Source organism: Gopherus flavomarginatus, chromosome 1 (assembly GCF_025201925.1).
Source record: "Gopherus flavomarginatus isolate rGopFla2 chromosome 1, rGopFla2.mat.asm, whole genome shotgun sequence".
Classification (NCBI taxonomy): Eukaryota; Metazoa; Chordata; order Testudines; family Testudinidae; genus Gopherus; species Gopherus flavomarginatus.
Genome location: NC_066617.1, coordinates 351,148,148 through 351,161,843, shown reverse-complemented (window position 1 = coordinate 351,161,843; position 13,696 = coordinate 351,148,148). Strand labels below are relative to the sequence as shown.

Sequence of the window (13,696 nt, the reverse complement as noted above, 5' to 3'; positions counted from 1 at the left end):
AAATGAATGCCTGCTGAATCCATTCAAGCCTGCTGAATCCAGTTCAGCCTAGAGTTACCACCTTTCCCAACACCAGGGTCTTTGCAATAAAGAATAACTATTAAAATGAGCACTAGAAGAAGTAGTAATAATACAATTCTATAGTACCTTGCACCCAGATCTTAAGGCACCGCATGTACATGAATGGATTTGCCCTCCCAATACATCTGCAAAGTAGGTAAACCAATCTGGAGATAACCTCTCTGGGTCTCAGGCTGTCTAAGCGATTTGTCCTGCATCTGCTAGCAGAGTTGAGAACAGAAGCCAAGGCTCTTGACCCAAGCACCTTGCTTCAATCACTAGACCACACTGCCTCGGCAAGTCATTCTGCTGAGTTCCATGGCTGAGTCCCCTCCGCATTCTCCTCCGGGATTAGCCCATCTAACCCTGCCATAGGGAAACAATAGGCAGTCTTTTTCCAACAGCGAGCACACAAGAGGCATGCTGCCCAGGAGCACATTCCAATGGGTCAGGTAGCAGGCCAGGGCTGGCTAGCTGCCTATCTGTTTTGCGCTGTTCCCAAAATACATACTGCAGTGGTGGCAGGGTTCATATCCTGCATGTTCAGCAATCTCTGCCATAGATATCACAAACAAAGCCCAGAGCCAGACTAGTGATGGGAGGGAGCCATTATCTAGGTCCTTATACCACTCATCACGATAGAAACCAAGTGCCTCAAGCTGTTGTCGCAGGACCCTGCTGAGCTCTGAATTCTCTCTCCCTGGTCCTGTTGTGGCCAGAGGAGAAGAGGAAACCTTAGGAGACATCCTTTCCCCACTGCGTTCATTAGAGGCTGGAGTTCAAATAAGAGAGCGTGCCAACAAAATACCAACTGCAACAATCAGACTACAATTCCCTTCACCTCTCAATTGCTTTCAGTCTCTTGTGATTCCACAGGTGTGTTTCTCTACTGCCAGAGTCTTCCATTTTAGGCAAGACATGAATTCCTAATGTCAACACAAGCCACAAAAGAGCCAACTTTTTAAAAAAAGATAATCAGGCCTTTGTCCATTATAAAGAACAAAAAAGGCATAAGCTCAAATTTTCCCACTCTCTTTTAAGGTTCTCCTTTAAGCATTTATAGTGCACCTCTCGCTGAAGTGATAACGTTTATCACTAGATAGAGTATTTTTTATCCACAGATCTCAGGGGCTTATAAAGCCGTGTAATAATTATTAGCCCACGTTGCAGATGGGGAATCTGCAGCCCAGAATGCCTAACATCACGCATTGAGTCAGTAGCAGAACTGGGAATGGGAACCTGGGGTGAAGTCCTGGCTCCACTGAAGTAAACAACAAAACTCCCATTGACTCGATGAGGCCAGGATTTCACCCCATTTCTCTCAATCTAGTACCCAATTCCACTGGACTAAGGGCCAGTCACAAAAACTGAGGGTTGCACAGACACTGTCTCTAAAGCAGTCGGCTCCTCCAAGACCTACAGCTGCTGAAGGCACTGACCAGTCCCTCCTTATTGTTCCTCCCCACTCACCTGGGCATGGGGGAAGGGCACTGGTCATTTTTTTTTGGTAGGTGTTGCCCGTAGAACCCTCCAAACCTCCCTTATGAGAGACATAAGCCTACACTGCACAGCAGTGCACGCAGAAACAGCCTGCTGAGACAGAGGGAAACCTAATTCATGTAACTGACGTGGTGCCTTTAAATGCAAAGAACTGAAACAACAACAGTGTGGAGGGAAGACAAGCAAACATGAAGCACCTCATAAATCAGGTGAGTAGGAGTGCACTGCAGCACTCTGCAGTCCCTGATTAACATCATCTGTTACTTTAGCAGATGCAGAAAATGATGCTCAAGAGGTTAGGGCTTTTCCAGTCAGTTTTAAATAGAGTTTTCTCTCTCTTCCTTCCAATATCCCTTTCAGTGAGTCGAGGGGATTGTCCTGTACTTTCACTGTCCCCACCTGGGCACAAGAATGCACTGAAAAGCACGTAATCAATAGCCATGAGCAATGGTTCTCAGCTTTTTCCATACCATAACCCTGTGTTACAACAGAATACTATTCAGGATGGCCATCCCCTCCCTCCCAACTAGCCAGAAAGAAAGGAGAGGTGGTCGTGACTGACCTTGAACCTACTGGAAGGATGACAGTCCAGCAGAGATCAGCCCAATCTGCAAAATCTGAATCCAAATTCCCCAAAGCTCAGGGTAAGCAGGTAGGAGACTTTGGAGTGCCACGTGTAAAGCTCCAATCAGGACCTGAACTGCAGAGGTGTTTTTGGTCTGGTGTGCAAGTTCGGGCCCATATCTATAGGTTTAGGGTCCAGTGCTGCAGTCCTTACTGTCGTGAGCAGTCCCAGTGATTACAATGGGAAAAAAGTGAGAGCCATAGGACTGGGCTTCATGCCTATGTATCAAACTCATTTGAATGATGGTCCATGAGTTGAGGTATAAACAGAGAAACCCATACTCCCTCACTTCACAGTGGATCTCCCACTGATGTCAATGGAAGGTTTGCATGAAGATTAAGATAAGGGGAGAATATGGCCTGTATATAGTGTAGGCCTTGCTGGAGCATTAGGCATAACTAACAGTGTGAATCAAAGGCTCTGGACCAGAGTAGGTCTGGCCTTGGCAAAATACCACCACACTAGGTATTCATAGAATCATAGAATAACAGGTTTGGAAGGGACCTCAGGAGGTCATCTAGTCCAACTCCCTGCTCAAAGCAGGACCAATCACCACCTAAATCATCCCAGCCAGGGATTTGTCAAGCCTGACCTTAAAAACCTCTAAGGAAGGAGATTCCACCACCTCCCTAGGTAACCCCTTCCAGTGCTTCACTACCCCCCTAGTGAAAAAGTTTTTCCTAATATCCAACCTAAACCTCCCCCACTGTAACTTGAGACCATTACTCCTTGTTCTGTCTGGTACCACTGAGAACAGTCTAGATCCATCCTCTTTGGAACCCCCTTTCAGGTAGTTGAAAGCAGCTATCAACCCCCCCCCCTAAATTCTTCTCTTCTGCAGATTAAATAATCCCAGCTCCCTCAGCCTCTCTTCATAAATCATGTGTTCTAGCCTCCTAATAGTTTTTGTTGCCCTTTGCTGGACTTTTTTCACATTTTTCCACATCCTTCTCATAGTGTGGGGCCCCAAACTGGACACAGTACTCCAGGTGAGGCCTCACCAATGCTGAATAGAGGAGAATGATCACATCCCTCAATCTGCTGGCAATGCTCCTACTTTACAGCCCAAAATCCCATTAGCCATCTTGGCAACACTGTTGACTGACTGTTGACTCATATCCAGCTTCTCGTGCACTGTGACCTGTAGGTCCTTTTCTGCAGAACTGCTGCCTAGCTATTCGGTCCTTAGTCTGTAGCAGTGCATGGGATTCTTCCATCCTAAGTGCAGACTCTGCACTTGTCCTTGTTGAACCTCTTCAGATTTCTTTTGGCCCAATCCTCTAATTTGTCTAGGTCCCTCTGTATCCTATCCCTACCCTCCAACATATCTACCACTCCTCCCAGTTTAGTGTCATCTGCAAACTTGCAATCCATGCCATCCTCCAGATCATTAGTGAAGATAGTGAAAAAAACCAGCCCCAGGACCAACTCTTGGGGCACTCCACTTGATACTGGCTGCCAACTAGACTATTAGCTAACACCAAGTAAGCACATTCCTGACTGGAGAGGATGGTACAAAACCACACAGATCTCTCAAGTAACTTGGTAAACGCATTCCAGTGAGATGGAACAAGAACATGCTGACCTCTTGTCAGATCAGGCTGGCATGACAAGATAATGGATGAGGATGTTTTGTTCAGACCAGCAGGTACAAGGATAAGGAGGGTAACTAAGTCCTGGTCTACACTACGAGTTTAGGTTGAATTTAGCAGTGTTAGACCAATTTAACCCAGCACCCATCCACATGACAAAGACATTTTTGTTGATTTAAAGGACTCTTAAAATCAGTTTCTGTACTCCTCCCTGACGTGGGGATTAGTGCTGAAATCAACATTGCCGTGTTGAATTTGGGGTAGTGTGGACACAATTATATGGTATTGGCCTCCGGGAGCTATCCCAGAGTGCTCCGTTGTGACTGCTCTGGACAGCACTCTCAACTCAGATGCACTGGCCAGGTAAACAGGAATAGCCCTGCAAACTTTTGAATTTCATTTCCTGTTTGGCCAGCATGGCAAGCTGATCAGCACAGGTGACCATGCAGAGCTCATCAGGAGAGGTGACCATGGAGTCCCAGAATTGCAAAAGAGCTCCAGCATGGACTGAATGGGAGATACTGGATCTGATCGCTGTATGGGGAGATGAATTGTGCTATCAGAACTCCGTTCCAAAAGATGAAATGCCAAAATATTTGAGTGTACCTTTGTAAATATAATACATGGTTTAAAAGCAAACATGTTTAATGATTAATTTGCCCTGAAGACTTGGGATGCATTCGCGGCCAGTACAGCTACTGGAATGCAGTCAAGCAACATTTATTCTTTATCTCTGTGTCATCCTCAGGAGAGTGATATAATTCATGGTCACCTGGTTGAAATAGGGGAATTTTATTACGGGGACATTCAGAGGTGGCCGTTCCTGCTGAGCTGTGTGCCCGTGGCTGAAAAGAAATCATCCATGCTGTCAGCCACGTGGTGGGGGGAGAGGTGAAGCGATCATCCCAGAGAATTGTGTGTGTGTTTGCTGGGTGGGGGTTAGTTGAGTTGGTGTTCCACATTACCCCAAAAACTGCAGCCCCTCCGAAAACCGGCAGGCCCTCAATATAAGAGGCAAAATGCGACTTTGTAATGAAAGCACATGTGCTATGTAATGTTAAGAGCTTGGTTCACCGTGAAAGAGTCCACCCATTGTTCTCTAAAATGTGTCTTTTTAAAGAATATTCTCCCTTTTTTCGCTCCCACAGCTGTAAATGTTTCAATGCTCCCCCTGTCATCTCCGTCCCAGAGGCTAGCGCAGATAAGAAGGCGAAAAAAATGCACTCGTGATGAAATGTTCTCATGCAGTCCTCCTGCACTGAAAGAGCTCAGCAGAATGCATGGAGGCAAACAATGGCAGAGTCCAGGAAAGCAGAAAATGAACGTGAAGACAGAAGGCACGAGCAAGAGGAGAGGTGGTGGCAGCATGATGAGAGGAGGCAGGATGCAATGCTGAGGCTAGTAGAGAATCAAACTGATATGCTTCGGCGTATGGTTGAGCTGCAGGAAAGGCAGCAGGAGCACAGACCCTGTGTAACTGCCCACCCTCCTCCCCAAGTTCCATAGCCTCCTCACCCAGATGCCCAATAATGTGGTGGGGTTCCAGACACCCAACCACTCCATCCCAGAGGACAGCCCAAGCAACAGAGACCAGCATTCAATAAGGTTTGAAGAGCAATGAGGCCTTGTCCTTCCCTCCTCCACCACTCTACCCTTGATAGCAGCAGCTCAGCGATTGCATTGGCTACTTGAGTCACAGCAGCTCCCACAGTAGATTTTCTCACTCCAAATTGATTCCCGACTCACTGGTAGCTGTCTGGCGTTGCAAGCTTCCAGAGGGCTATCACAACTTGCTTGTGAACTGTGAGGGCTGCTCTCATCATGGTATTCTTGCGCTTCAGGGCAGGGGAAAGTAAGTCACAAAGTTCCATGAAATAGCCCTTATGCCTGCGAAAGTTTCACAGCCACTGGAAATCATCCCAGACCTGCAACCTATGCAGTCCCACCAGTCTGTGCTTGTTTCCTGGGCCCAGAATTGGCATTCCACGGCATGAGCCTGCCCCATTGCCACCAGGATGTCCAAATTGCCAGGACCCATACTTTGAGAGAAATCTGTGTCCACGTCCTCATCACTTTCATCACAGCGCTGCCGTCGCCTCCTCGCCTGCTTTTGCAAGTTCTGGGTCGAACATACTGCAGGATAATGTGGCAGGTGTTTACAATGCTCATAACTGCTGTGGTGATCTGAGCGGACTCCATGCTTGCCGTGGTATGGCGTCTGCAGGACAGCAGGAGAGCAGAGTTGCAGTGGAAGTGGGAGCCCATGACAGCCAACATGGAGAAATTCGCTATCGATCGAAACAAGAGCAGGAGAGCAGAGTGGCAGTGGAAGTGGTGGTTGGGAGACCAGTTTTGCAGACCTATTGCACCGTCTGCTGCCAGCAGCACCGGACACAACAGCGGCGGTGTCCGTTAGCGGAGCTGAGTGGGCTGCACACTTGCCGTGGTATGGTGAGACAAGAGCAGGAGAGTAGAGTTGCAGTAGAAGAGGTGGATGATGACGGTCGGACCTGTGAGGTGGATTCGTGGCACCAGGAGAGCAGAGTTGCAGTGGAAGTAGTCATTCAATGATGATGGTAAGCAGTCCTATTGCACTGTCTGCTGAAAGCAGTATGGCATTCACACGAAAAAAGGCGCAAAACTATTATCTGCCACTGCTTTCACAGAAGGAGGGGCGACTGACGACATGTACCCAAAACCACCCATGACAATGTTTTTGCCCTATCAGGCAATGAGAGCTTAATCCAGAATTCCAACGAGTGGCGGAGACTGTGGGAACTGTGGGATACCTACCCACAGTGCAAAGCTCCGAAAGTCGATGCTAGCCACAGTACTGTGGATGCCCTCTGCCGACTTAATGCGCTTAGTGGGGACACACACAATCGACTGTATAAAATCGCTTCCTAAAAAATCGACTTCTATAAATTTGACCTAATTTCATAGCGTAAACAAACCCTAATGATGTCTGGAGTGAAATACGTAACTCGTTTGTATAAAAGGAGAAGTCATCAGAGGAGCAACTTTGTGCCAGCCTAGGGCGCAGCAGCATCCTGATGCGCTGACTGAGCGTTGCTGCAGGCGTAGGTGTGTTAGTGTACCGGTAGCTCCTCTGGGGCGCTAGCACCTTGCTTGGTTGACAATAAACCCGGTCGGACACCTTCACCACTGTACCAAGCCTGTGGTCTTATGAATAATATAGAGATCTGCTGACTGAACATGCTGCACTGTCTGCTAGAGCAGCTGACACCAGAGTTCCAAGAACAGCAACACTGGCAGCAGTAACAACGCTGCAGCATCAGCAGCAACATTCCACAGTACAAACAACACAGAGTCACTTTGGGTATATCTACACTATGAAATTAGGTCGAATGTATATAAGTCGGTTTTTAGAAATCGTTTTTATACAGTCGATTGTGTGTGTCCCCACATAAAATGCTCTAAGTGCATTAAGTCAGCGGACTGCGTCCACAGTACTGAAGCTAGCGTTGACTTCCAGAGCATTGCACTGTGGGTAGTTGTGGGTAGCTATACCACAGTTCCTGAAGTCTCGGCTGCCCATTGAGATTCTGGGTTGAGATCCCAATGCCTGATGGGGCAAAAACAATGTCATGGGTGGTTCTGGGTACATGTTATTAGGCCCCCTTCTCTCTCCTTTCCTCCTTCCCTCCCTCCGTGAAAGCAATGGCAGATAATCGTTTCGTGCTTTTTTTCCTGGGTTACCTGAGCGGACGCCATACCACGGCAAGCATGGAGCCCGTTCAGCTCACCGTCACTGTACATCTCCTGGGTGCTGGCAGACGTGGGACTGCATTGCTACACAGCAGCAGCTCATGTCTTTTGGCAGCAGATGGTGAGTTACAATTGGTAGCCATCGTCATCATATTCCTTGGTGCTCTTTTAGCCGACCTCGGTGAGATCGGTTGGGGCACTTTAGCAGACATGGGAATGACTCAGCCAGGTCATTCCCATCTTCTGCCAAGCACCCAGGAGATGACGATGGCTTGCACTCATACTGCACCGTCTTCTGGCGAGCAGCAAGGAGATGATGATGATGGCTAGCAATTGTCATGCAACATCTTCTGCTGAGCACTCAGGAGATGACGATGGCTTGTAGTCGTATTGCACCATCTACTGCCAGCCTAAGATGTAAAAGATAGATGGATCAAAACAAGAAATTGACCCGATTTGTTTTGTGAAATCAACGGCCTGCTAAACCCAGGGTTTTGAGTTCAATCCTTGAAGGGGCCATTCTGCGTGACAGTTGTTTGTGTTTCTCCTTGATGCGAAGCCACCCCTTTTGTTGATTTTAATTCCCTGTAAGCCATGTCATCAGTTGTCCCTCCCTCCATCAGAGCAATGGCAGACAACTGTTTCGCGTAAAACCAGGCAAGGAGGTGACGGCAGCGTGGTGACGAGAGGGACATTGTTATAGACTTTTCACAAAGTACGGGCTGGGCAATGTGCCCCTGCAATGTGCACATCACGCTCATGAGCTCTGCAAACACGCTGGCCAAACAGGAAATGAAATTCAAAACTTTGTGGGCCTTTTCCTGTCTACCTGGCCACTGCATCTGAGCTGAGAGGACTGTCCAGTGCGGTCACAATGGAGCACTCTGGGATAGCTCCCGGAGGCCAATACCGTCGAATTGCATCCACACTATCCCAAATTCGACCTGGCAAGGCCGATTTCAGCGCTAATCCCCTTGTTGGAGGTGGAGTAAAGAAATCAATTTAAAGAGCCCTTTAAGTTGAAAAAAGGGCTTTGTTGTGTGGACAGGTCCAGGCTTAAATTGAGGTAACGCTGCTAAATTTGACCTAAAGTCGTAGTGTAGACCCGGCCTTTGTTATTAAGTACCTTGTCGTGGCAGTCTGGCTCGCACAGTGGGCTCCTGCACTATTTCTGTCTTTCTCCTTCCAGTTTCTCTTCTCTAGCTCCCTGCATATTTGTCTATTTTTAATATTTATATGGCCTCTACTACCATGGTATTGGAGCACATCATCATGTTTAATGCATGGCACTACACTGTACAGGGGAGATGAGGCACAGACAGACTAAGTGGCTTGGCCAAGGCCTCACAGGAAATTGAACCTGGGTCCCCAGTCCCAGAGCTAGCACACTAATCACTGGACCATCTTTCTTTCCAGTTAGTGTGTCTCTTCTCTTTTCATTTCTCTATACTTCTTTCCCTTCCAATTCCACATTATTTAGCCAGAGAATTTACTCCTAACACCTTCCCTGTTCCACTGCTAAAATAAGCAATATGATTGTTGATGCTTATATGTCTTCAGGCTTTAGGGTTGAGACTGATGTGGTTACTGCCAGGCAGGGAAGTTCACATTCTCAGAGTAAGTCATTTACAGGCTGCTTGCAGATTCAGGCAGACAGCCCCACATTGAATTACACCCTGTTTATTTTTAGAAGGTTTACTTCACAACCATGACAGCTAGACACTTAACAAAATGAAAAAAGGGACACTGAGATCATGAATCTGCTATGTAGCTCATGTAAATGCACCATGGAGACTGGATACAGCCCACAGGGCCCATTTGACACCTCTAGCCTAATGCATGGACAGGAAATGATTATAAATAGTCAGTCCCCACTCAGCTCTCTAAAGACATAAATAATTTTGACATGGAGCGTTCGAGCACCTAGGGTCATTTCCAGACCACCCAAGGGGTTTGCATTAATGGATTTTCTTTGCTTAGCTATCAATTAAACTAGTGTTTACTTTGAGTGTTTTAACATCTTTTAAATAGAAGCAGCTAAGAGGAGACTCACACAAAGCCCCACTTACTTGTTAGTGACTGCTTGCATAAACTCATCAATCAGTTCATCGTATTGTTTCCCACGGACCCGCTTGTGTTTCAGTCCAATATAGAGTGGATCATTCAGGAGAGCCTAGGACACAAAGCATTCTGTTTATGGCACCTGCTTCTCTGCGGGACAGAGATTTACATCCAAAATGTACATGTGTCTCACATTTATGTCAGCTTCAATCATTGTTGATAAACAACAAAACATGGCGGCTGTCCAGTTCCTGGGCACGATGCAAACACAAATCCCTTCCTGAACACCAAATGTAGCTTTAGTTCATGGTAAATAAACCCACACCAAGCAGCGTCTCACTGTGGAAATACAATCATAGGAACTGAGTGCTTGCTGGACAGCACTGGGAAGGAGAGTCCTCTCTCCACAGGATGAGAAGAGTTCATGCAGTGACAGTGCTTCCTTATGCCACCTTCCTGAAGTGTTTCACTCTTGCCCTGCAAGGCCCAGCTTGTAGATAGTTCAGTGTCCATTGCTCATTCAGTTCCTGGTTTCTTACTGGAGACTGCTCATGTGGGGTTCACTAGGGACAGTCATAATTTTTGCAACATGGACTCCTCTCCATTAGGAACTAATGAGGCTATAAATCCATTTCATCTAAGCCACCAGATGCTAACAAGTTTTATATTTTATTAACCTGAGCTGGATTTGAACCAGTGATCTGATTGCAGAGCCCTTTACTCGTCTCCTGAACCATTTAGTCCTCAACCTCACCTGTATGTTTGCTAGTCTCCTTGATTTTTCTGTCATTTTCTAACTTCAGACTCAGATTTCTATTTCTCAAAGCCTTTTGCAGATATTGGACACAACTCCATACATTCCAAAGACTTACAAAAAACTGTTTTTCCAATCAACCCAGCAGGTGCTGAACTGGGACCTGCATCCTATCTATGGCTGATAAGAAACAGTTGCCTCCAAAAGTGGTGATTCAGCATGGAAAGAAATAACATCTGGGAGAATATGACAGAAATAGCTGTAGCAGGAGACAGATGGGCCAGCTAGCGGGATGTTTTGAAGGTCTCAGTGAGTCATCAGAAAGAGATCCCACTTCCGCTTTGGACTCAGGAACCGAATCATGGCTATCAGAGGGGGGCATCCTACCAAAGCCTATTGTCCTGTAGCTTTGCAAACCTTAACTGTTGGCAGATATGCTAAAACTAACTCGGTTTCCAGAGCCACAGAAACCCAGCTGTTTTTCCTTTAGCAGGGAATATGAAAGGAGTTTTCCATTGATTTTGATTAAGACTGTTCTTCTATGCCATGGTTCTTTAAAGAGGAGACATATATTTCCATTACTATATAGCACTTGAATACATTTTTAAGTGGTTTATGGCCTGTCACTCGTTCTCTAAAGTGAGGTACCTGGGTGATTCCAAGTTCTGAAAACCACAGGCTGAGTTGCCCAAGCAATACATGGAAGTATTCTGTAACACACTGACCAAGTATCTCAGTAGATGTGGGAAACTTCTGATTTAATAATGTTATCTCCTGCATAAAAATAACAAAAACCACCCATTTATGCCAAATTCAAAACCTCAGCTACCTTACCTAGAATCACACGTCAGCCCTGGATGCGCATTAGCATAGGCTGTGGAGCTGGCATTGGGAGGCAGACCTGAGCCATCGCCTGACTATGTTTGGCCAGGTCAAACCTGAATGTGCATGACTCTGCGGGCCAGATTGCAACGCCACTCACTCCAATTTGCCTGGCCACCACCACAAATCTGCTTGAAATTAATTTGAAAAAGGTTGATCTGTGTGAGCTACAGTACCAGAAAGAAGGCAGGAAAGTGCTTTTAAATGCATCATTATGCACTAAACACAGACAGAGGCAAGTCATTTAAAAATTAAATTTATTATTTTTTTCAGGAGAGTGGGATAGTCTTGTGGCTCGAGTACAGACTTGAAAGCCAGGAACGCTTGAGTACTAACCCGATGTGGAGAACATGGGGAATATCTGCATTATTTTTATGAAAAGCATTTGTGATTCAGTTTCCCTTTCCCTTTTGTATTGTTACCCCCTAGGTAGGAAGGGGTTAAATGTCTTTCCTGGAAAAGGGGATAAGTAATGACGTGACTGTGTGAGAGTCACATAAGGGTTCCTATGAATGGTCTATCAAGAACTGTCAACATGAGTATGGAGCTACCTTGGAGATACAATGGAGATCAACAACCTGACCATTGACTTTTAATGAAGGCCGATCAAAGGATCAGGATGGGTAAATTACTTGTCTGACCCCAGTCTCTCTCCTGCCTGAGCCAGGGGAGCAGGGGAAAGTATCTGTACAAACCATGTGACTGAAATTTGAGACAAACAACTGACTCTGAGGTGTGAGCAGGGTGGAAAAAGAATCTTGCTGGCCCAGTGGCCAGTGCAGGGTGATTGAACCCAGAGCAGAGCCAGGGGTCTTCGCCTTGTCCAATATGGAGACCCAGGGCTTATTTCTAAACAGGGTATGCTCCCAGAGAGACTGTACAAAGGCAGAGGAACAGCATGACCTGTGGATCCAAGACACTCCAATTTTGACACTTACTCCCCTCCTGCTGCTGGCATGGGGAAGTCACTCAGACCTGAATTTTCCATAACGGCCTTTAATTTGGCTTCCTCAGTTTTTAGGTAGCCCAACCTGAAACACTGGGCCTGACATCTAAAGAGGTGTTGAGAACCCACAATTCCGAATGAAGCCCATGAGTGCTGAGCACCTCTGAAAAAATCAGATGGCTGATTAAGGTGCCTAAGCTTGGATTGAGATGAGTGCCTTTAGGCATTCAACTTTGAAAGCTTTATCCTACTGGTTTTTCCGTGCCAGCTGAGAATCATATATTCAGATGGCTTATGGTCAAATGAGAAGCAAGTACATTTTAAAATAGTTTATTGCATATTTGACAAGCATTGGCTATAGCAAATATCCATAGGAATTTATTTTAAAAACATATCTTCACAGATGTCTCTTCTGGCATCGATAAAAAGTTGCATTTCAGCCCTTCTGAGCCAGAGTCATAAGGCAAAAAAACTGCGAACAGATGGAATCCTCCTGTTTGGTTATCGTGTGCAGTAAAGTGTGCAATCTGACAAAACACTGCCATTAATTAAGTCCAAACCACCCAGTGAGGACTCTTCATTTGTTGAAATATAATCGCTTCCAAACACACCTGGGGATGTGTCAGTTTCCTTACGCTTTTCACAGGAAAAGTCAGTCTGTATCTGAATGGCTGAAATCTTTTAACTCACCTTATCATGCTGAAAGATGGAGCTGACCCTTTCGCTCCTGCTGGCCCAGCTCCAGCTTTGCTTCCCATCAGCGGAACATTAGGACAACCAGTGTTTATCTGACCTCATACTACAAGCAAGAGTGCAATCTGGCAACTGGCCAGCCCATAACATTTTGGCACCTGCGGCAGGGAGCTCAAATGACGCTGCGATGCCCCCTCGCTTGGGTCAAAACTTTGAAAGGTCTCAGTTCTGCCTTCTTCCTGTTCTACTCCTCTCATCATACTGCTCTGCTACCTATCCCAATAAAGGAGAACTAACAACTTAAAATGCCTTGTTCCAAAATGTTAAGTAACACTTAACTTTCAAACATCTGAACAGCAAATGTAACTTTTCTTGTCTGCACAGTAAACGCTGGCATTTTTATCTCTTTGTATAATCAAAGTGGTGCTTTCCATGCTTTCTTGGTTGCAAAGATTTGAATTGCTTCCTGCTGATGGTCCACTGTCTGGGCCAGGTCATGCTCTGTTGAGATGGTTGCAAAGCCGACCAGCCTCTCCTGTGTCATTGTGGAGCGTAGATGTGTTTTTATTAACTTCAGCTTGGAGAAGCTGCATTCTCCACTGGCAACTGTTACAGGAAGTGTTAGAAATATTCACAGAGCAACAAAAGTATTTGGAAAGAGGGTGGTCATCTTATTTGTGCACATATATTCCAGGGCAGCCTTTGGAGTTGATCCTGCTGAAACGGATCTGGAAAGGGCTTTCATTTCATCACCTAAATCATTCGCATCAATTGTGCGCATGTCATCATGAGTCAACACTGTCTCCAGTGCCCTGCTGGTGTAAGTCTTCTTCAGGTATAGTGAGGAGTTTTGG

At 46.2% G+C, this 13,696-nt stretch overlaps 1 protein-coding gene across 2 annotated transcripts in view; it reads right to left on the bottom strand.

Moving 5' to 3' along the window:
• The window catches only part of ME3 (malic enzyme 3), a 200,944-nt gene that overhangs the window by 46,988 nt on the left and 140,260 nt on the right, over positions 1-13,696 (bottom strand). For both annotated transcript variants that reach the window (XM_050941335.1, XM_050941326.1), the window contains exon 6: positions 9,576-9,679. In XM_050941335.1, the coding sequence (XP_050797292.1) occupies positions 9,576-9,679 (104 nt within the window). The remainder of the gene's footprint in view (positions 1-9,575; positions 9,680-13,696) is intronic.